This window comes from Gigantopelta aegis, chromosome 3 (genome assembly GCF_016097555.1).
Source record: "Gigantopelta aegis isolate Gae_Host chromosome 3, Gae_host_genome, whole genome shotgun sequence".
Classification (NCBI taxonomy): domain Eukaryota; kingdom Metazoa; phylum Mollusca; class Gastropoda; order Neomphalida; family Peltospiridae; genus Gigantopelta; species Gigantopelta aegis.
In genome coordinates this window covers 70,236,425-70,261,946 of record NC_054701.1, presented here as the reverse complement: position 1 = coordinate 70,261,946, position 25,522 = coordinate 70,236,425, and the positions used below count along the sequence as shown (strand labels likewise).

Genomic DNA, 25,522 nt, shown 5'->3' with positions numbered 1-25,522 from the left:
GAAGAAAATCCTGAAATGATATGTTTCATGTGAATTACGAATGCCTTATTTAGACCAGTAGAACTAATTTTAATTGGATTGCTAACAACACTGCGTAGTCCCCAATGTCCAGGTAACATTTCATCTGTAAATAATAATTTAAATATTGACCAATCACACTTCACCTTTTATAACGTTATTTGGCAGCATACAAATTCTAAAAATATCGGCCGAGTCTATTTTAGTGGCCGCAGTACAGAAAACCATACCAATATGTACGGGGTGGGTTATCAGTCTTCAATTTTACATTAAAAATTATTTATTTATTTATAATTTTTTTTTTTTTTAAATCAGTCTTCAGTTTTACATTACAAATTATTTATTTTATAAAAATAAAACATGTTTTAAGGCATTCGTAATTCACACAACATGTCGTATACCCTCAGGATAATTCGGAATGTTTTCAAATTATTTTTAAATCACTGGCAGGATTCTGCTAGTAAGGTTTTGATTGGTGGACATGAGCTCCAACTGGCTGGTGTTAGATCCACATGTAATAGTGGAGCTAATTTTAATTAGATTGGGAGTATTACGGTGTTGGTAATATATGATGTCATATTATTGCAAGTTGGTCAGTTTTAGATCAATATTTTGTATAAAGCGTTCGCTTGATGCGCGGTCGGTCCAGGATCGATCCCCGTCGGTGGACCCATTTGGCTATTTTTCGTTCCAGTCAGTGCTCCACAACTGGTGAAACAAAGGCTGTGGTATGTACTATCCTGTCTATGGGATGGTGCATATAAAAGATCCCTTGCTGCTAATCAAAAAGAGCAGTCCATAAAGTGGCGACAGCAGGTTTTCTCTCTCATTATCTATGTGGTCCTTAACCATAATATGTCTGATGCCGTATAACCATAAATAAAATGTGTGTCGTTAAATAAAACATTTCTTTCTTCTTTCTGTTAATTTGTAGTGTTAAATTATATTTATGATAAAATAGTCAAATAAAGAAGTTACTTTTTTTAGCTATCTTTGTTTGCTCGTGTAAAATAATGGTTTATTCATCGAATGAATGGGAGAAAAAAAGACTCCATCATATGCAATCATGTGGGATAGAAAAAGTACACCCTTGGTGGTGGAAATTTCTACCCTTGGACTCGGCAAGCCTTGTCCCAGGTCAAAATTTCCACCACCTCGCTGGTACACATGACCACATATGATGGGAGTCTTTAATATATACACACACACACACACACACACACACACGTATATTTATATACATGTATAAATATTTTTTTTTTAAACATCGCTGCTGCTGCCCCTTGCCCCCTCCCCCCCTCCCCACTTTCTACGACAGTGAATAATAGTTTTAATGAATTTCATTTGAAAGTTTATGCGATTGCTTGCCTTCAGCTCATCTTGATTTTGCTCACAAGGAAGACTGTATATATTGAGTGTAATACATGTACATCTTTAGCCTCCAGCAAATTGTGTAGTATATATACTACTCAAAAGAATTTAAGGGTCAAAAATGTATAACCAAATAAGTTTCAGAGTGTATTAGATTGATGATGTAAACTACACCAAATTTTTTTATTTATTGTTCCATATTTACAAAAAAAAACAAATAAACGTCACTGTATACAAGAAAGTCACATGACATGCTGTCAAAGTTGAAGGTTGTCAAATATGGATTTTACACATTAGAACATTCGTTTAATAGTGTGTGAATCCACCCCTGGCGCGAATACACTCGACACATCGTTCTCTCATGCTGTTGATCAGACGTCTGAAGAACTCTTGGGGAATGGCCTGCCACTCTGCCATAAGAATTTGACCCAGATCATGAAGGTTGGCCGGAGGGGCATGGTTATCCCGAACTCTCCTGCCTAATTCGTCCCAGGCGTTCTCTATTGGGGCCAAGTCAGGCGAATATGCTGGCCAATCCATCCTGGCGATACCTTGTTGTCTGAGAAAGTCCGTTACCACCCTGGCGCGGTGGGGTTTGGCATTGTCATCCTGCAGAACTGCCCCGCCGCCAATCTGCTGAAGGCCTGGGAGAATCAACGGCCGGATAATCTCATTCAGATAGCGGATTCCATTCAGATTGCCATCTACCACATAGAGGGGGGGTCCTGTGGTGGATAGAGATGCCGCCCCACACCATGACGCTGCCACCACCGAACCGGTGACGTTGTCTAACGTTAACGTCAGCGAAGCGCTCCCCAGGACGTCTGTAGACACGAACACGACCGTCGTTGAACTGGAGACTAAACCTGGACTCATCAGTGAACATCACTCGACCCCACTGAACACGTTGCCACCGCAGATGAAGCATGCACCAGTGACGTCTGGCCGTTCTGTGACGTGGTAGGAGTGGTGGTCGAACAGCCTGGCAACGGCAGCGTAGATTATTGGCTCTCAGACGATTGCGTATAGTTTGATCAGACACTCGAATTCCAGTCGCAGTCCGCAGATTGTCACGTAATCGGCGTGCAGTGGTTGTGCGTTGACGTAGAGCCATATTGGTGATGTAGCGGTCCTCTCTATTTGTAGTGCTTCGGGGTCTTCCCGAACGTGGACGATTTCGAACAGAATTCGTTGCTTGGTACCGTTGTGCACAGTCGGCCAACGACACTCTGACTGACACCAAGTCTCAGAGCAACATTTCTTTGCGTATTGCCATCCTGAAGCCAAGCAATAGCCCTTCCTCGATCTTCGATAGTCAGTTGAAGTCGTACCATTGTCGAATTTGGAGTGTGCACCGTACACGAACGCAAGCTCCAATTATACGGAAATTCAGCATTGGGAACATGGAATACATGTGCAAAGTGTGCAAATGAAGCGCTTTGTGCAAAGCGTGCAAATGAAGCGCTTTGTGAAAAAGCAAGTTATGGGCACTTAGCAGACCTTTCGCTTTCGCCCTAATTTACGTGCAAATGTAAGCATGTTTTCGCCATTAGAACTAGTCGACAGTGTCAATGACAGTGGATTTTAATTCATTTATGGGTTGCTTAGACCCACTTTCGTCAAAATGGAACAATACCATGCGTGACATTATGGTCTAGCTAATATAATTGACATTCAGAAAATAATGTCGAAAATATCGTCTGACCCTTAAATTCTTTTGAGTAGTATACATGTATTTCTATAATGCTGTGCCTACTCCTCCATCTCCAGTAAACTGGTAGTGCTTTTACTGCACCTGGGCAGTGTCAGACAAGTGTGGTCCTGAACCCCTCTCTGTAATCTCCTTCATCTGAGCCCGGTGATGACATTACATCCACAGTCGACTCAGTGTAGTTAGAGTACTGCTAACCAAGACAGATGTTGCGTGTCTCACCACTCAACACCCACTGATCAGTCTATCACATGCAGAGCCTGGACAACACATTCCTGGCATTTTTTTAAAGACGTACCATTGTTAAACAAAAAAAATTAGTTTTGGAATTTAAAAAACTAAATTCAAGAAATTAAATTATTAAAGCATTAATCATCTTCTGTACAAATGCAAGAAGGGAATTTTTTATTATTATTATTGCATTCCAACAGAATAATAAATATGATTTAATATTTAACAGATATTTTGGGATTCTGTCTCATGTTATATGCTTCTGACTGACTCGAGAAAAACACAAAATCCTTGCTAAATCTGCAGCTCAAAAGGCATCGAAATAAGCATGTACAGGTTACCATAACATAAAAACCTGGTAATATGAAGGTTATAATTAAAACAAAATAAAAAAATAAAAAAGACCAAGTCCACAATGGGTGATTGATCCTATGACCTATCATACCTCAGACATGTGCTTTACCACTGCAGTCCTCTGAGAATTAAAAATTAGCAAACCAATAAAAATCAAGTAACATACTTCATTTAGTGTATTAAACCCATTACAATCATCTTAATCAAGTCCTAAACTGAATTCATGAAAAACAGGTTACACAAAACTAAACTTTTGTGAATGAATGGATGAATGGAAGGATGGATGGATGGATAGATGGATTAATGGATGGATGGATAGATAGATGGATTAATGGATGGATGGATGGATGGATGGATGGATGGAAGGAAGGATGGAAGGAAGGAAGGAAGGAAATGCTTTATTTAACGATGCACTCAACACATTTTATTTACGGTTATACGGCATCAGACATATTATGATTAAGGACCACACAGATATTGAGAGAGGAAACCCGCTGTCACCACTTCATGGGCTACTATTTTCGATTAGCAGCAAGGGATCTTTTATATGCACCATCCCACACACAAGGTAGTACATACCATGGCTTTTGATATATCAGTTGTGGTGCACTGGCTGGAACGAGAAATAGCCCAATGGGCCCACCGATGGGGATCAATCCCACACCGACTGTGCATCGAGCAAGTGCTGTACCACTGGGCTACGTTCCGCCCAATTAAACAAGGTAAATAAGTACATCAAAACAACTTCGCACACAATATTTAGAGGCCTACTGAGCTATAGCCAACCCTAGCAATTTAGAAAATATTCACAGCATAAAAGATGCCATGCAAAACATTTTGAATATACTAGTCCACAACAAAAGTGTTTTGTTTAATAACACCATTCGAACATATTGATTCTTTAATCATCGGTTATTTTCGATTAGTAGCAAGGGATTTTTATATGCACCATCCCAGACAGGACAGCACATACCACAGCTTTTGATATATACCAGTTGTGGGGCACTGTTTGGGATGGGAAAAACCATCGTAGGATGAATTGACCTCGGGGTTTTTTTTACTGTCAAATAGCTGGTTTTAAAATGTGCTGAGGTGTCTTTAAACAAATATTCCTTTTTCTTTCTTTTCTGTTACAAGGTTTGAAAACAGTGTAAGACATGGTCAAATTTTAAAACCATGGGTCTGTTATATGCCAATCTCGACACTGTGTATCATAATAACCCTCAGTTGATCTCCACAGACACAATGACGCCACGCTGCGATGCTCATATTAGTTAAAAGTGCGAAACCTTCCATTTAATTCTACTTCTCAAAGGAGGCAATCACTTTTAACTGACTTAATGGCATATAATCATTGTTCAAACCCAACATGCCTCACCAAACTGAAAGTGTCAGAAATCTCTGCCGCCACAGATACATGAATCATCCAACAATTGATTGATGAAAGTAATAGCCAGATGGAATTACACAAACCAGCAATCAAGGACCCCAGCAAATCACCAAGTTGATTCTGCAGCAAATCACCAAGTTAATTCTGCAGCAAATCACCAAGTTAATTCTGCAGCAAATCAGGCTATCCCTTAAAATATATATTTCTTATTGTAACCCACCTATATTGTAAAAATGGATATCATAATTTCTTATCTTTAATGTTTTTTCAGATGTATAAATAAAGTGTATATAATACACTGGTTGTTTTTAAATACATTGTATAATAGTTTATCATATACCGGTAATATCTTACATTTTCAGTGCAATCAAAGTATGTGATATTTTTCAGATCACATACTTTAAGAATTTGATAACTTTGCAAATTAGATGTAAATTAGTCGAGGTCTCGGCACTAGGGTTATTGACATTTAAGCAAACGTACTTAGGTGACACTCCATGATTGACGTATGCATTCATAGTCATCAAATAAAAACATTTCAATGGCAATTTGACACTGAAAGCTGTCCAGCGTTCAGAAAACAAAAAACGTTAGGCATAACTTTATTTTGATGTAAGGACATCCAAAATGACGTCATTTGAGTTTGACGTCATTTCCATTCAAAAATACACCGCACCACATATTCTTACGTCATTTGAATATCTAGCAATGGCGGACTGGAATTAAAGTTGCGTGTACAGTTTACAAAAACACGTTGTATTAAGCTTGAGCTTATATGATAAAGAGATTATTACCCTCGTGTATTTCGGTATCGTCAGTATCATATATTAGGAATAAAAATAATGTACAATTTTTATTCCTAATATATGATATTGACGATACCAAAAAACACTCTGGTAATAACCTCTATATATTTGTCCCAAACATACATACATGACCAATGTTTGCTGTTATGTTTTTGCAGATGGTAGCTGAGAATTATTTATAATTCTTTCATCCATTCATTCATAAATCTTTAATTCATAATTATTATATTCTTTAATTTTAATTCTTCTCTTCATTTAAAAATTAATTTGTTTATTCATTCATTCATTCAATTCAATGTAGTTATGAGACGTTCTTTTGATATATTCAGGCACAAAATATATACAGACTGTGACATAAAAAACAAATTGAGGCGAGTGATTAACTGCTCCCCTAACTTAGATTATGGGGAGCCATTTAAGATATTACCATAATTCACTTGCTAAGTATTCAATATCGTGTTGCTATTCGCTACACAAATTTCAGAGATCTCTATGCAATATTAAAACATTAAACAATAGTTGTTGTTAATAAATTTTCAATTGACTAGAAATATCGCTAATCAAGATTTTGAAAACAAAATGTTCCCTGATATGAGGAGTTTAAAATTACTCTCCTTGAACTAGTCTCAGGGGAGTGATGGCGATTGAGAGTGACAGCTCCCCTTAAATGCTGAGGTCTGTAATTTAGTTTCAGCTCTAAGACTTCAAACTAGATCAGATGTTAAGAATCTGTTCCTTCATTCATAAAAATGTACCGTTTACTTTTCTAGTTTCCTTTAATTTGTAGAGTATGTGATAAACAGTAATAAACTGTATCCAAGCTATTACTCTCCATACCAAACCAATATCTCCATGGTAATGATGCTATACATACATCACATGAAATATAATTCTTCCAACTTCATTTCCTTTATCAGAAAATCATGAATTTTCCTCTTTTCTCAATACAAAGACAGGAAAAATGAAAGAACTCTGGGCTTAAACTGCAGTAATTACTTTTAGCTACTGCTTTGGAATGTGTTCAGATATTTTATCACAAAATATTTATATTAGACGGTCACAGGAAGTAAATTCTTACATCTTTTATCCACGCTATAATCTACTTTATTCAGCATTGATAAACATCAAAGCAAATGAATGTTTGTATGGGAAGAAATAAAAAATATAATTGAGTTGCAACAGCCACCATTTTCAGAGATGCGTTAAGCATACTGTGATGGAACGTCTCTTAGCAGAATCTGCAGATATCAACAACTGACGCAAAGGAATCCCGGATCAGTGTGGCATTTTAGTGCCGAACACATTACCTGCCTCTGTGGAGCTCAATTAAGACTCTGAATCAAAATATTGCAATTGATCCAAGACCATTCCAGGGAGAAAACATGTAATCACAGACAAAGTCTGGGCACTATTGATTCCAGCTATTAAAACATAGACACTAAAATTCTACATAAACGCACAGCTCAAAGAAATAACAGGTTTTCACATAACCAAGTTCAGTCACTTTCTCTCTCTATTATTTAAAAAAAAAAATGTTTTCTGTAATCTAACTGAATAATAAAAATCATCCCACATTATCAAAATTTTTATGGGCATGCAAAGCGAACTCTTTTTTTAGGTACCACATACCCTCCTTCTTCCAAAAGCAAACATGTTGACTTTCATCAACATTTTTATAAGGAATATTTTTATATCAACTATTTTTTACTGCTTTAAAAATGCTAATATTAACCCTCTATCCCATGCCCTACATCCAGCATATGGTTTGAATGTTCATAAAAACAAATTTGTTTTTTGTTGTGGGTTTTTTCTTTTTTCAATATAGAATTAATACATACATGTTATAAAAATTAAAATTAAATGCCAACTGACATTTCCACATGTAGCTTATAGCAAAGCAAAACAGTTTTCAGTTGAAATGCTGCAGTAGAAACACACAGCCCACCACATGTGCTGACCACCTCGTGGTGCAGGGGTGGCAACATTCTCATGGGTTTCCGTGAGAGTGGCGAACACAGCACATATTTAGTATCTCTTGAACATTTTAAGATTAGTTGTATAATCATCTGTGATAATGTTTTAGTATTTGTTTTTCATTTTATGTTGGCAATTAGGTGCAATATTGGTTTGTTTACTGTTTTCATAGTCTGTCCATACCGTTTATTTTTGTCTTTTTTCAAATTTAATATTAACATACAAATGTACTTCATTGTGTCTTTCATAAATGTGTCTTTCAAAGCTGTCTACGCTATTTTTATTAATAATTTTGGAATTTTAAATTGATGTACCGGTACCTTTGTTTGACACCCAGTGACACCACTGGAGCACGTTGATTTATTCATCATCGGCTATTGGATGTCAAACATTTGGTCATTTGGACATATAGTCTTAGAGAGGAAACCTGCTCAGTGTTCGAGATTAACGGTATCCCAATATCCCGGGGATACCAGAATTTAATTTTGGATACCAGACTTCAATAACCCAGTATCCCGCAAGGATACCATATAATGTTTTTGGGTGTTTTTTTAATCCTGCGTTTTTATTTTTCGTTGAAACAATGAAAGTCGTCATTTACTAGTGAAGTTGTGTAATATTATTTTTGAGCTCGTACCCAGTCTAATGCTACACTGGAGCAATAGCAGCACAGCAATAGATTGGGAACGAGAACAGTGTCGTCCAAGTTTGTTACGATGTTATTTATGAATTTCATTTATGTGTGATACTAAATTCTCAGGTGTGATACCAGACTTTGAAGTTTTAGTATCCAACTGGGATACTGCCCAAAATGTTTAATCTCGAACATTGCTGCTACATGTTTTCCATTAGTAGTAAGGGATTTTTTATAATTACCATCCCACAGACAGGATAGTACATACTATGGCCTTTGATATACCAGTCGTGGTGCACTGGCTGGAATGAGAAATAGCTCAATGGGCCCACTAACAGGGATCGATCCTAGACTGACCGTGCATCAGGCGAGCACTGTACCACTGGGCTACGTCCCGAGACTCACTGACAGCATGTGCAATCACTTCAAGCTGAATTCACAAAGGCACCAGTAACAGACCCATTCTTCAAAAAACATTTTACAAATATTTACACCTCCCATGCTATTATGCAGACCTATACTGACGACATAAGCCAGTTCTTATGCCATTCAAAGAGGTGAGCTTCAAATGCTGGGGTTTTTTTTACAAAAACGTGTAAAAACATTTAGAAAAGCTGAAGCCAATTTCCTCAATTTCCTGACAGACTTTTATCCATCGCAGGCTGTGCTGATCTTGTATATGAATCAAAGCTATGAAGCCAGGCAATCTGTTACAGACTTCCCAGGAGCACCCAACTTAAACTGGTGTAATATGGCCTGCCAACAATGCAATGTAGGCAAACTGAACACAAAAAAACACCAAAAAATGCTATAGAAAGGAAATATAGTTGAATTTTCTTTAATTTCTTTAAAATGAATCAATTTGAATCCCGTTATTAATATTATTATAATTACCAATGTCTTGTAAACATTTTAGGCCCAGTTTAACAGTCTTATTTATAAAATGTATTGTAATCCTGAAATTTTTTTATATTACAATATTAAAATTAGCATTTCTTGTGTTTTGCAGTATAATCATCCCCTGCAGTGCCCACTGCAATCTGTAATGCTGTGGAGATTGCTGTGGAATTTTTCATTCTCCACCACATTTTGTTTGCCATGGACTATATTGGAATAAGTTTTTCAAAATAAAATATTTCTTATTACTGAAACAAAAACATACTTTGTAAACTAAAAACAGATTAAAAGTAAATATTAAGATCTAATTACACAGATGTCATTTGCCATTGAAATCCATGTTAAATTGCCCAACTTGAAATGAAGATTGCCAATAGAAGGGGTTCTCGTTGGCACTTACAACATACACCATTGCAAACATACATTATATTTTTAAATATAATGTATGTTTGCAATAGTGTATGTTGTTGGTGCTTAAAAGCATTTATTTTCATTAATAAATTGAGAACATTTCCGTCTAAATTTTTTGCTATGTGACCGCATCTGGCTGTAGTACTGGTCCGAACAGGTTGTTCATTAAACGATTCACTCCGGCTGTCTCTTCTGCTATATACCCATGGTCAATGCATAATATTACAAAATAATATGGGCAAAATCTAGCCAGAAGGCTTATCATTAAAAATACAAATTGTTTTAATTCTTACCCAATTACTAGAAGTGAATATGTGAACCACAACATATGTCATCACAATTAGGAACTATAGTGGACCGTGATCAATGAACTCTCACCCAGAAGTGAACTGTGTAGTGAGACCTAAAACACTAACTGCACCCTTATTACTTAGTGTCTGAATCTCAGGGTCTTTGGGCATGATCGAAACTACATGTAAATTACCAGCATTAAGAGAGTTCTAACTAGGTCATTGAACTCACTTGACTGTTCATAAGTGTGCATTGCAACAATCACTGGATTGCAGGGGGCAACAGCTTATTCAGTCATTGTACATTGTTGAACCCTGGCTATGGTGCAGTAGAGGTGTTTTATTTTCAGTAAAATGTTCACCAGTCAATTAAAGTGTTATGGTTGGCCTGATGATGAGATATTTGTAGATAAACATATATTTTTAATGAAATTTTCTCAGTCATTTATATTGACAAAATATTCTACCTTTTTCTGGTGCCGAGTGGCCTAATTTAAAAAAAAAAAAAAACCCCAGTCAAACCTATTTAAACTGGACCCTGAACAAACTGGAATCCTGTCAAAACCGGCCACATTTCATGATCTCAAATGTTCTAAATTATAAAAGAGACCCTGTAAACACCGGATCCTGTCTAAATTGGATACATATTAGGTCCCAGACATGATCTGATTTAGGGGCGAGATGTTGCCCAGTGGTAAAGCATTCACTTGATGCACAGTCGGTTTAGGATCGATCCCTGTCAGTGGGCCCATTGGGCTATTTCTCGCTCCAGCCAGTGCACCATGACTGGTACATCAAAGGCCGTGGTATGTGCTATTCTGTCTATGGGATGGTGCATATAAAAGATCCCTTGCTGCTAACTGAAAAAAGTAGCCCATGAAGTGGCGACAGCGGGTTTCCTCTCTCAATATCTGTGTGGTTCTTAACCATATATCCAACGCCATATAACCGTAAATAAAATGTGTTGAGTGCATCGTTAAATAAAACATTTCCTTCCTTCCTTTCACTTTGTGTGTGTGTGTGTGTATATATATATATATATATATATATATATATATACACACACACACACACATATATATATATATATATATATATATATATATATATGTATATATACTAGTATATATATACATGTACATACAGTATATATATATAGTCAAACCTAGTCTAACAGTCACCTGTACATAATGGTCACCTGCCTATAACGGCCACTATATAAATCCCCCCCATGCATTTCCTTTCTTATTTGACCTGTAGATAACCGTCACCTGTCCATAATGGCCAGCGGTCACTATTTTTCACCTAAAATAACAGGTTGAACCTGCTATAAGTATAACGGTCACAAGATGATCAACGTAAAGACGTTTTTTGGTTTATTTTTTCACCCTGGTTATGTCTTTACCTTTTCAATCATCTTAAAAATTATAAATTAAATGTGTTTATATGGCCATGTCTGTAGCTTTGAGTTTATTTTCTGTCAAAGTAAAGTTCCACTGTAATTCTCTGATCGTAATTGAAAAACAAACAGACACTCAGTAACTTCCGTGACACGCAGTTACTGGTGGTGTAATTCGATTGGTTCTCAGCATCTTCGCTGAACAGTAGACAACTTCCCATTGGCTGTACATAATGTAATCTGTATGGATGGTCACTCTATTGAGTCTCGAGAAACTAAACAAATGAGGTATTATGTTAGGTGTTTCATTGTTTCTAGCCAGACATGATTGGTAGGTCACTGGCGAAGTCAGAGGCCAGATCCGGGATGGGCGTGCCTGAACCTCTGTGGATATGGGCACATAAATGAGTTCCCATCCCATCCCATGATTGGTAAATAAACATGAATAGCTGAAGGCGCTGGTCATTGCAGATGTCCTGTGTTCGGATTTTTTAAGTGACTCCTGATCTTATTCAGCTGTAATCAACGGTCATATACCACTGAAGGATTAGCGGTGACATGAAACAAACAAATGAGTCAAACATGCCACATGGGTAATAACCTTCAATTACACAAAATATCTTCAGCAAGTCAATGTTAGCGTTTGCGAAATATATTAACGAATACATTTGTATGCAAAATGCCACCGAAAAATAGTACTGCTTTAACGTTAGAACAGAGAATCGATGTTATTAACAAATCTGAGGCAATTTAAGTGCGCGAAAGATCGCTGATCATTTTGGTGTAGGACATTTTCAGATTAATTCTATTTTAAAAAGGAAAGCTGATGTTCTGGCCGATTTTGACAATAATGTTTCAGCCAAAAGAAAAAGGCAGAAGAAAGCAACAGGCAATGATAATATAAACAAGCTAGTGTGGGAATGGTTTAAAAATGCGACATTTAAAAAAAAAATCTTATGACAGTTGTGATATTCTTTAATATATGGGTTCTAATTTTGAACTTGTATATAAGGGTCACCTCTCTATAACGGCCACTTTTGTCAGGTCCCTTGGGTGGCCGTTATATACAGGTTTGACTGTATATATATATATATATATATATATATATACTGATTTACTTGTGTCAAGAGTGACGACATTGTGTCTCAAGTAACTTTTTGCTCAGCTGGAAGCTCTCGTCTGCAGTAGGCTTTACAGCTTATTGCCAAACAAAACAAATAACAAACTCATCATTCAGATTTACTTACAATCCAGTCATTTTCTTAATTGCAGGTGTTGATAGTTGTATACCACTCCATGTGAATGAATTACTTTTGTGTGACACAAGTTAAGCAGCATTGGTTACTACCTAGATGGGAAACTGTCTGAATGAATACCAAGGAAAGGAAAATGTGTTTTAACAACACCTCAGAACATTTTGGATTCTAATATAACGGTGTGTCGACACTTGGTCTAGAGAATGAGATAGAAAACCTACTAAAAAGTAGTAAGGAATCTTTTATATTCCCATTCCCATAGACATGACCTGAGGCACTGGCTGGGATGGGGGGAAACCCCAAAGTCTACAGTGGGGGAGCGATCCTATGACCCATTGCTCTTGATTGGTCAGCTAGACAGTGCAGAAAATGGATGGATGGATAGATGGATGGACGGACGGATGAATGGACAGATGGATGGACAGATGGATGGATGGGATGGATGAGGTGGATGGATGGATGGGGTGGATGGATGGGGTGGATGGATAGATGGGTGGGTGGGTGGATGGACAGACGGTTGGACAGATGGACGGGGATGGATGGGGGTGGATGGATGGATGGATGTGGTGGATGGATGGATGGATGGATGCGGTGGATGGATGGATGGATGGGTGGATGGATGGATGGATGGATGGATGGATGGATGGATGGATGGATGGATGGATGGATGGATGGATAGGGTGGATGGGTGGATGGATGGATGGATGGATGGAGTGGATGTGTTGATGGATGGATGGATGGATGGTCGGACGGATGGACGAACGGATGGACAGATGGACGGATGGATGGACGGATGGGGATGGATGGGGTGGATGAAGTGGATGGGTTGATGAATGGGTTGATGGATGGATGGGGTGGATGGGTTGATGGATGGGTGGATGGATGGGGTGGATGGATGGGTGGAGTGGATGGATTGGTGGATGGAGTGGATGGGTTGATGCATGGATGGATGGGGTGGATGGGTTGATGGATGGATGGATGGAGTGGATGGTTGGATGGAGTGGATGGGTTGATGGATGGATGGATGGGGTGGATGGTTGGATGGGTTGATGGATGGATGGATGGGGTGGACGGACGGACAGACGGACAGACAGACGGACAGACAGACAGACAAATGACAGCACAAAGATACATCTCAGCTATTGCAGCATGCAAAAAGGTCTGGCTTTAATTAGATGAAGTAATGTACTTGCCATCGATGCCAAACTGCCTGGTGAGCGACCGGGTACGTGCGTCGTCAAACGGCAGAGCTAGCCACGGCATGCTACTGTAGTACTGCAGAAACGACTCCTTGCTGCGGTCAGATGAGATGAAGACCACCTCAAAGTTGCGACCCTCTTCTTTCAACTTCTCATAAGTCCGGCACAGCTCCGGGGTGAAATGGCGACACGGGGGACACTGAAATAATCAAGCAGAAAATTTAAACTTTATTTGAAACTTCATTCGATTGCTCGCTTACCACCATTTCAGGAGAGTGATCCAGGGCTTGAAACAGCCTGTGGCCAGGTCGCCAAATGCGACCAATGTCCTGTTTGGGTGACTTGAATATTAAAAAATAATGGCATTAGATCTATAACATATATAGCCACTATTAATATTTGTATTGCATCTATTTATTACACATTAAAATCTTGCTCATGGTTTGTGGTTCGTCTTACCATAATTGGCCACCATATTTTTTTGCAATTTTCGAGCCCTGGTGATCATCACATCACCTTGATTTGGCTCATGACAAAGACTGGACCATTGAATATACATTTATACTGATGGACAGAAATAAGGTAAATCTTAAATAGTAACAGCAAATCTGCACTGATACAATAGTCCGTCCCATTCTCCTACAAAAATGTTTTTAGGAAATAATTTCAGTTTGGTTTGACATAAGAAGAAAAGTAAATGAGTTTTAGAAATAACAAAAAACCCGCACTATTTTTGTGTGCAATTTAGAAATCAATCAGCTCAGAAATAAATAACTTGTAGTAAATTCCACAGTATGAAAAAAAGGTGTTCCCTGTGGAAATTAGGACTTATACATCCATAATATCAGGAACTTTACAGTGTTACTGACATTCAGTCCTCATTGCATCTCTGTGTTGTATACAGGCATAACTACTCTAGCAGAGAATTACTCTAGCAGTGAATTACTCTAATGGTGAACTACTCTAGTGGTGAACTACTCTAGCGGTGAACTACTCTAGCAGTGAACTACTCAAACAGTGAACTACTCTAGCAGTGAACTACTCTAGCAGACTCTAGCAGTGAACTACTCTAGCAGTGAATTACTCAAACAGTGAACTACTCTAGCAGTGAACTACTCTAGCAGTGAATTACTCTAACAGTGAACTACTGTAACAGACTAGCAGTGAATTACTCTAGCAGCAAACTACTCTAACCGACTCTAGCAGTGAATTACTCTAGCAGCGAACTACTCTAACAGACTCTAGCAGTGAACTACTCTAGCAGTGAACTACTCTAGCAGTAAACTACTCAAGCAGTGAATTACTCTAGCACTGAACTACTCTAGCAGTGAATTAAATTTGGTCTTAAAATACTTTGCGTTTCCCTTATTTTTTTCCATCAGTATGTTTGTTATATTTTTACTTAAAAATGAGAGAGAAAACTACACTAATGCCATATCTTTTGGCAGCAAAGAATCTTTTACATTCACTTCACATTAAGAAGACAGCATACACCAGTCATAAGGCACTGGTAGAGATTGGGGGGCAGAGAAGGAAGGAAAGAAATGTTTTATTTAACAATGCACTCAACACATTTTATTTACGGTTATATGGCATCGGACATATGGTTAAGGACCACACAGATATTGAGAGAAGAAACCTGCTGTCACCATTTCATGGGCTTCTCTTTTCGATTAGCAGCAAGGGATCTTTTATATGCACCATTCCACAGACAGGGTAGTACATAATACGGCCTTTGTTACACCAGTTGTGGAGCACTGGCTGGAACAAGAAATAGCCCAATGGGTCTACCGACAGGGATCGATCCTAGACTGACCTCGCATCAACACTTACCACTGGGCTACGTCCCGCCCCTGGAGGGGGGGACGCCACATGAGGGCAATTAATCGTACATACCAAGCAACCTTACTATAGTGTAGTATTTTACTACTAAGCTTTATGTTTATCTTGCACTTTTGAGGGAATTAATACTGAACTTTTTTTTAAGGTGTCTCTGTGTGTAAAATGAAGTTCAAACTTACAGTATTAAAAAATCATCATTATATCTGATGTTAATCAGAACCGAGCACTTTTAAGTCATTCAAACCTCAGCACTTCTGATATCATTCAAAAGTCAGCAAACCTAAGTCACTGGAAAAACTCAACATTTCAGAAGTTATTCAGTCCTGAACTCAGAACTTCTGAAGTCATTCAAAACATGACTTACTGGGGAAAATACCGTGAAAACAATGAGAGAACCTGAATGCCCAGGTCATTCCTGACATAGTGCAGCAGCCCCAAGTTGAACCTCCCATCAACATGAGAATCCGAGAAATTCTGTCTGTATCTCGTACTATCACTAGGTATTTACCTGAACATCATACTGGGCAATTACCAGCAGATGATAGGACACTTCTCTCAATTACTACCAAAATAAACATTCTTTAGCAGAACACCAGCTACTTTAAGTACATGTACCAGGTACTTACAAATGTAGATGGAACAATGTGGAGTTTTAGCAAGCAGAGTTAGCCTTTTTTCTTTCAGAAAATGGGTTAAGAGCAAAGATGTACATGTACAAAAAATGTACATTTATCTGTAAATGTCAAAACTCAACATTTTTGAAATCATTAACAAGACTTCCATGGAAATAAATGTTTCACCTACCAAAAAGTTATTTGATGTTGCCGACAGCTGCTACATAGATTATCACCTCAATGTACATGTTACAAATATATATTTTTTTTTAAATTAAAACTTAACAGAATTTTTTTATTAAAAAACATTAAATTACAATTTTAACTTTTTCTATTTAGTTTTCTCATATGCACTGTGATGAACATCCATACATGTATGTGCAACTATAAAAACATGTTTCAATGTGCTTTAGTGGTGCCATTAAACAAAACAAACCTTTTCAATGTGTTTTAGTGGTGCCATTAAACAAAACAAACCTTTTCAATGTGTTTTAGTGGTGCCATTAAACAAAACAAACCTTTTCAATGTGTTTTAGTGGTGCCATTAAACAAAACAAACCTTTTCAATGTGCTTTAGTGGTGCCATTAAACAAAACAAACCTTTTCATTGTGTTTTAGTGGTGCCATTAAACAAAAACCTTTTCAATGTGCTTTAGTGGTGCATTAAACAAAACAAACCTTTTCAATGTGTTTTAGTGGTGCCATTAAACAAAACAAACCTTTTCAATGTGCTTTAGTGGTGCCATTAAACAAAACAAACCTTTTCAATGTGTTTTAGTGGTGCCATTAAACAAAACAAACCTTTTCAATGTGCTTTAGTGGTGCCATTAAACAAAACAAACCTTTTCATTGTGTTTTAGTGGTGCCATTAAACAAAAACCTTTTCAATGTGCTTTAGTGGTGCCATTAAACAAAACAAACCTTTTCAATGTGTTTTAGTGGTGCCATTAAACAAAAACCTTTTCAATGTGTTTTAGTGGTGCCATTAAACAAAACAAACCTTTTCAATGTGTTTTAGTGGTGCCATTAAACAAAACAAACCTTTTCAATGTGCTTTAGTGGTGCCATTAAACAAAAACCTTTTCAATGTGTTTTAGTGGTGCCATTAAACAAAAACCTTTTCAATGTGTTTTAGTGGTGCCATTAAACAAAAACCTTTTCAATGTGTTTTAGTGGTGCCATTAAACAAAACAAACCTTTTCAATGTGCTTTAGTGGTGCCATTAAACAAAACAAACCTTTTCAATGTGTTTTAGTGGTGCCATTAAACAAAACAAACCTTTTCAATGTGTTTTAGTGGTGCCATTAAACAAAAACCTTTTCAATGTGCTTTAGTGGTGCCATTAAACAAAACAAACCTTTTCAATGTGTTTTAGTGGTGCCATTAAACAAAACAAACCTTTTCAATGTGCTTTAGTGGTGCCATTAAACAAAACAAACCTTTTCATTGTGTTTTAGTGGTGCCATTAAACAAAACAAACCTTTTCAATGTGTTTTAGTGGTGCCATTAAACAAAACAAACCTTTTCAATGTGTTTTAGTGGTGCCATTAAACAAAACAAACCTTTTCAATGTGTTTTAGTGGTGCCATTAAACAAAACAAACCTTTTCAATGTGTTTTAGTGGTGCCATTAAACAAAACAAACCTTTTCAATGTGTTTTAGTGGTGCCATTAAACAAAAACCTTTTCAATGTGCTTTAGTGGTGCCATTAAACAAAACAAACCTTTTCAATGTGTTTTAGTGGTGCCATTAAACAAAACAAACCTTTTCATTGTGTTTTAGTGGTGCCATTAAACAAAAACCTTTTCAATGTGTTTTAGTGGTGCCATTAAACAAAACAAACCTTTTCAATGTGTTTTAGTGGTGCCATTAAACAAAACAAACCTTTTCAATGTGTTTTAGTGGTGCCATTAAACAAAACAAACCTTTTCATTGTGTTTTAGTGGTGCCATTAAACAAAACAAACCTTTTCAATGTGCTTTAGTGGTGCCATTAAACAAAACAAACCTTTTCAATGTGCTTTAGTGGTGCCATTAAACAAAACAAACCTTTTCAATGTGTTTTAGTGGTGCCATTAAACAAAACAAACCTTTTCAATGTGCTTTAGTGGTGCCATTAAACAAAACAAACCTTTTCAATGTGTTTTAGTGGTGCCATTAAACAAAACAAACCTTTTCAATGTGCTTTAGTGGTGCCATTAAACAAAACAAACCTTTTCATTGTTTAGGGCACTGACATATATATTTTGGACAGAACATTTATCACCTTGACTTTGGTGCAATCTTTAGCTAAGGGCTAAGGTCACCTTAAGTGTATAACTACCTTATGCACTTAAGTTGATCTTAGTGCTAAGATTGCTTCGTGGAACGGGACCCTGGAAAGTAAAATCTGTCTGTGAAACTGGTTATGGGAAAGTATCCTGTGCCCTGTGAGTGACTTTCTGGCTGCTTCTTATCAATTCCGAGCCTTGTAAGGCATGTTTCTCCTAAATCACTGGACTGAACAATAAAAAGCTCACACTGGCCATGGTGATGTTGTGGTTAGGCCATCGGACATAAAACTGGTTAAAGTACAGGGTTCGCAACCCGGCACCGGCTCCCACAAAGCGAGTTTTAACAACTCAGTGGGTAGGTATTGACAACAACACCCTCTTCTTTCTCATTAAAACTGGTACAGGTACAGGGTTCGCAGCCCGGTACCGGCTCCCACCCAGAGTGAGTTTTAGCAACTCAATGGGTGGGTGTTGACAACAACACCTTCTTCTCTCTCATTAAAACTGGTACAGGTACAGGGTTCGCAGCCCGGTACCGGCTCCCACCCAGAGCGAGTTTTAGCAACTCAATGGGTAGGTGTTGACAACAACACCTTCATCTCTCTCATTAAAACTGGTACAGGTACAGGGTTCGCAGCCCAGTACCGGCTCCCACCCAGAGCGAGTTTTAGCAACTCAATGGGTAGGTGTTGACAACAACACCTTCTTCTCTCTCATTAAAACTGGTACAGGTACAGGGTTCGCAGCCCAGTACCGGCTCCCACCCAGAGCGAGTTTTAGCAACTCAATGGGTAGGTGTTGACAACAACACCCTCTTCTCTCTCATTAAAACTGGTACAGGTACAGGGTTCGCAGCCCGGTACCGGCTCCCACCCAGAGCGAGTTTTAGCAACTCAATGGGTAGGTGTTGACAACAACACCCTCTTCTCTCTCATTAAAACTGGTACAGGTACAGGGTTCGCAGCCCGGTACCGGCTCCCACCCAGAGCAATATTTAACGACACGGTGTGTGCCCAGGACATCGTGCTTGAACCTTAATTGGATATAAGCACAAAAATAATTTAAAAGAAAGAAAGAAAGAAAGAAAAAGCTCACGGAGAGCACTGAGGCTGATCAATCAAACTTCATGCAAGACCCTAACAACTGAACTACATGTACACTTACATGCCTGTAAGTATCATATCTGAAGTGAAGAAAGGAAATGGTTTATTTAACGACGCATTCAACACATTTTATTTACGATTATATGGCATCGGACATATGGTTAAGGACCACACAGATATTGAGAGGAAATCCGCTGTCGCCACTTCGTGGGCTTCTCCTTTCAATTAGCAGCAAGGGATCTTTTATATGCACCATCCCACAGACAGGATAGTACATACCATGGCCTTTGTTACACCAGTTGTGGAGCACTGACTGGAACGAGCTGAAGTGAGGATGCACATTCTCTAGTGGGTGGGATCATAAGCAAGTTTTGTTTAACGACACCACTAGAGCACATTGATTTACTAATCATCGGCTATTGGATGTCAAACATTTGTTAATTTTGACATATAGTCTTAAAAGAGGAAACCCGCTACATTGTTCAATTAGTAGCAAGGGATATTTTATATGCACCATCCCACAGACAGGATAGCACATATCACGTCCTTTGATATACCAATCGTGGTGAACTGGCTGGAATGAGAAATAGCTAAAAATGGGCCCACCGACAGGGATCAATCCCAAATGGACTGTGCATCAAGCGAGCACTTTACCACTGGGCTACACCCCAATTACCGGTAGGACAAAAAATATACATTACTCTAAAGTAGGGACCTATAGCCCTCCCCCACCCACCCTACCCACCCTACCCACCCCACCCACCCTACCCCCACTCCATTGCTACAGGCTTAACCTACATGTACCTTTACATTCTACTCCCAAGAATTATTACATTGACACTGAAAATATACATTACTCTAAAGTAGGGACCTATGTCCTCCCCCACCCACCCTACCCCCACTCCACTGCTACAGACTTAACCTACAGGTACCTTTACATTCTACTCCCAAGAATTATTACATTGACACTGAAAATATACATTACTCTAAAGTAGGGACCTATAGCCCTCCCCCACCCACCCTACCCCCACTCCATTGCTACAGACTTAACCTACAGGTACCTTTACATTCTACTCCCAAGAATTATTACATTGACACTGAAAATATACATTACTCTAAAGTAGGGACCTATGTCCTCCCCCACCCACCCTACCCCCACTCCATTGCTACAGACTTAACCTACAGGTACCTTTACATTCTACTCCCAAGAATTATTAGATTGACACTGAAAATCTGATCAAATGATAACCTGTTTTACAAGAGGGGCGGGACGTAGCCCAGTGGTACAGCATTTGTTCAATGCGCGGTCAGTGTGGGATCGATCCCACTGGGCTATTTCTCATTCCAGCCAGTGCACCACGACTGGTATATCAAAGGCCATGGTATGTACTACCCTATCTGTGGGATAGTGCATATAAAAGATCCCTTGCTGCTTATCGAAAAGAGTAGTGACAGCGGGTTTCCTCCCTCATATCTATGTGGTCCTTAACCATATAACCGTAAATACAATGTGTTGAGTATGTCGTTAACTAAAACATTTCTTTCTTTCTTTTTGTTTTACAAGCAGCCATCACTTTTGAGACCACAATATTAAATATTCATCCAAATAATCTAATATGGCACTAAATTACCTGAGGCACTTTCTAGATGATCACCCTGCTAGACTGGTTTTTGTGCCAAAAATTAAACGAATGTGATATGATATAGAAGACAATGGTACCAGTCAAACTGTTGGCATGTGCTCACCGTCCTGAACATGCCACTGTATTTAACAGTCAATCGTCCTAACCTCATTTGAATACACTTAAAACAGCTTTGATTTTATTTGCCAACTTTTTTTTTTTGTATCTTATCATATACATGTATCTTGTTGATTCTATTTGCCAACTTTTATTCCTGTTAGATCCAATCATATGTCATTATCTTGTTTGCATTTACAATCAAGTTTCCATTTCCACAATAACAAAAGATAGCATCCACCAACACTTATCAACCTTATGGCTTCATCGGTTGAATTGTTTTAAGAAATCCACAGAGATAATAGCAATTGTCAGAAACACTTGGATTATGCGCTTTACTGAGCATATTGCTACATCTTGTCCATTCCAATAAAATCATGCAGCATTCCAGCTTTGTCTTTTACAGCGGTGCTGTAAAACCCAGACATTCCACACACAAGCAGACAGGAGACGGTTCCTTTAGTATCATCACTAGTGGTACAGAAAAAGAGTAGTTTCTTACAACATGCAAAACATCTGTGGAACATTTGACACTACAGATGTCACGTCTAGTAAATACCTGTGGTCTTTGATGGAACTAAGTTAAAGATACTGAGATGAAAACATCCTTTCAGGAAATATTTGGAAAACATGTAGGGGTTTATTGGCACCTTTTTTGACAAAATACAAGGATAGGGACAGGTTGTTTCATCTATGAAGATACATATGTACATGTAGCAGTTTCATGTATGATATGGTACCTAATTATCACAAAGAAGAAGTTTGTTTTGTTTAACAACATGACTAGAGCACATTGATTTATTAATCATCGACTATTGGATGTCAAACATTTAGTGATTTTTACACAGTCTTAGAGAGGAAAACTGCTACATTTTTCCATTGGAGTGGAGTGGAAGGAAGGAAATGTTTTATTTAATGACACACTCAACACATTTTATTTACGGTTATATGGCGTCAGACATATGGTTAAGGACCACACAGATTTTGAGAGGAAACCCGTTGTCGCCACTACATGGGCTACTCTTTCCGATTTGCAGCAAGGGATCTTTTATTTGTGCTTCCCACAGGCACGATAGCACAAACCATGGCCTTTGTTGAACCATGGCCTTTGTTGATCACTGGTCGGTGCAAGTGGTTTACACCTACCCATTGAGCCTTGCGGAGCATTCACTCAGGGTTTGGGTTTGGAGTCGGTATCTGGATTAAAATTCCCATGCCTCAACTGGGATCCGAACCCAGTACCTACCAGCCTGTAGACCGATGGCCTAACCATGACGCCACCGAGACCAGTTGGAGTGGAGTGGAGTAATGTTTAACGTGAACATTCAGAGCAAGCTGTTGTAGCACACACCTGTCTTGGGCACAGGTACCAGCCTCAGCCGGTTTCTCCAGGAAAGGTGGGGTGGTAGGAGGGAGGACCGCCTACACTGGCAGGTGCAAGGGAGCACCAGTAGCCCGACCGTGGTCGGTAACAGGCAGAGGGTGGTATGGTGCTATGGAATTTGGAGTGTCCCATAGGATTTAATCCAAAGAGAAAGGGTATGCATTTTTGATGAAAGGAAATTAGGCACAATTTGGAACGGTCGATCTAACAGAAAAGGGTTGGGAGCTACGAATAGGTTTGAATATTAGTAGGCCGAGAGTAGCTCAGTGATTACACCTGTCAGGTATTGGTATGTCTCCCTAGGTTGCCCATAGGGCCCTTAAAAGGGCCTGAACTGTTCAGTTAATTTTTCCATTAGTAGCAAGGGATCTTTTATATGCACCATCCCACAGACAGGTTAACACATACCACAGCCTTTGATATACCAGTCATGGTGCACCGACAAGGAATGAGAAATAGCCCGATGGGCCAACGGACAGGGATCGATCCTGGACCGACTGCGCATCGAGCAAGCGCTTTACCACTGGGCTACATCCATCCCCAACTACTAATTATCAAGAGTACATTTATGTAAAAGTGTTGGTGAAAAGTGCTCCTATGGAAATTTCAATATAGATGTATCTTTTGAATGGAAGGTTTAAATAAGTTATTAAACTGGACCATTTCTCTTTTTAGCCAGTGCACATGACTGGTACATCAAAGGCTGTGGTATGTGCTATCCTGTCTATGTGGTGGTGCATATAAAAATTACCATGCTATAATGAATGAATGAATGTTTGTTTAACAACACCCCAGCGCAAAAATACTAATGAAAAAGTGTAGTGGGTTTCCTGTCTAAGACTATATATCAGAATTTCCAAATGTTTGAAATCCAATGGCCAATTATTAATAGTTCAATGTGCTCTAGTGGTGTTGTTAAACAAAGCACAGTTAACTTTTACAGGAATCCATGATCAGGGATGGACAGTGCATGGAGATCCTCAGCTTTAAATGTAACCTGTTGAACATATGTATAGTCCGTTCCACAAGGAACGCCTTTTTTCATACAATGAAATTTACAAGTTATTTATTTCTGAGCCAATTGATTTGTCAATGGCAAACAAAAATAGTATTCATTTTTTATTTCTAAAACACTTTTACTTTTCTTCTTACGTTAAACTAAACTGAAATTATTGACAATTTTTTTTTTTAATAGAATGATGGGATGGACTATAGGTACATGTGTGAATCATTCTTTGCAGGTAAAATGTCTCCGTTACACAGGAATCATTTAATTCACTCTCGCCTTTATACAATACTAAGCTCTAAATAAGCAGATTTTCTTCAAAACATAAACACCACCGCCAGTGAGAGTTATTTCTTGTAAAGCAATTCACATATCAACAAGATCTGCCAATCAAATGGTGTTTACTATTTTACACTTTATTAGCAGTGCCCCCTGCTGGTCAAGGAGGGGAGATAATGCTATCTAAACCACATGGTCTAGTATCAATCACCAGTTTTATCCTAATTGCTGTGGCAGGGTAAGCTGAAATCATCAAATGATGCTATTGGATGTCAGTAAGGCAAGCAACTGGAAGAAAGAGAGAAACTTAAGACATTTTATTTATGGTTGTGTGGCGTCAGACATATAGTTAAGTACCACACAGATATTGAGAGAGGAAACCTGCTGTTGCCACTTCATGGGCTACTCTTTTCGATTAGCAGCAAGGGATCTTTTATATGCACCATCCCACAGACAGGATAGCACATACCATAGACTTTGATACACCAGTCATGGTGCACTGGCTGGAATGAAAAATAGCCCAATGGGCCCACCGATGGGGATCGATCTTAGACCGACCGCACATCAAGCTATGTCAATGGGCTACGTTTAAAAGTGGACCATGTTTCTTTAATAATCAACATACCAGAAAATGTTTTAATCTGCCGACATTAATATTTAACAAGATATTGTGGCACTTTTTTTGTGTGACTTATCATTTGTACACACAATATCACAGTATCACATACATGTATCTCAAACAAAAACATTTAAATTTTCTGGTAATTTAATAGAAAGAAAAAAATTTAAATAAATAATTTTTTAAACAGTCACAGAGATGAACATTCATAGATGTAAGTATAAAACAACTTTCATTATAGTTTGTGAGAAGTGGATCTAAATGCAGAAACCTAACTTTGAGCAAGATGCAAGTACAAAAGTTGACACCATTGACACAGCCATTGAAAAAAGTAATATTATACCTTGCCTTGTGACTTCCTCAAGGCATCATTCCAGCCAGTGCTCCACAACTGGCATAACAAAGGCCATGGTATGTACTATCCTGTCTGTGGGATGGTGCATATAACCCTTGCTGCTAATTGAAAAGAGTAGCCTATGAAGTGGCGACAGCGGGGTTCTTCTCTCAATATCTGTGTGGTCCTTAACCATATGTCTGACACCATATAACCGTAAATAAAATGTGTTGAGTGCGTCGTTAAATAAAACATTTCCTTCCTTCCTCAAGGCAAGACAAAAAGGGCACCTACAATGTTCTGAACTATACCACATATAGCATGCATTATAATTTCAGAAATATTCATCTCTTAACATAGGTGTACAGGCTCCCCTTATTAAGGGGGGG

General features: G+C 38.4%; 1 protein-coding gene across 1 annotated transcript in view; it reads right to left on the bottom strand.

Annotated features, from left to right (window-relative positions):
• LOC121368993 (nucleoredoxin-like) overlaps nucleotides 1–25,522 on the bottom strand; it is a 60,383-nt gene that overhangs the window by 5,283 nt on the left and 29,578 nt on the right. The window contains exon 3 of the mRNA XM_041493779.1: nucleotides 13,936–14,140. Within this exon, the coding sequence (XP_041349713.1) occupies nucleotides 13,936–14,140 (205 nt within the window). The remainder of the gene's footprint in view (nucleotides 1–13,935; nucleotides 14,141–25,522) is intronic.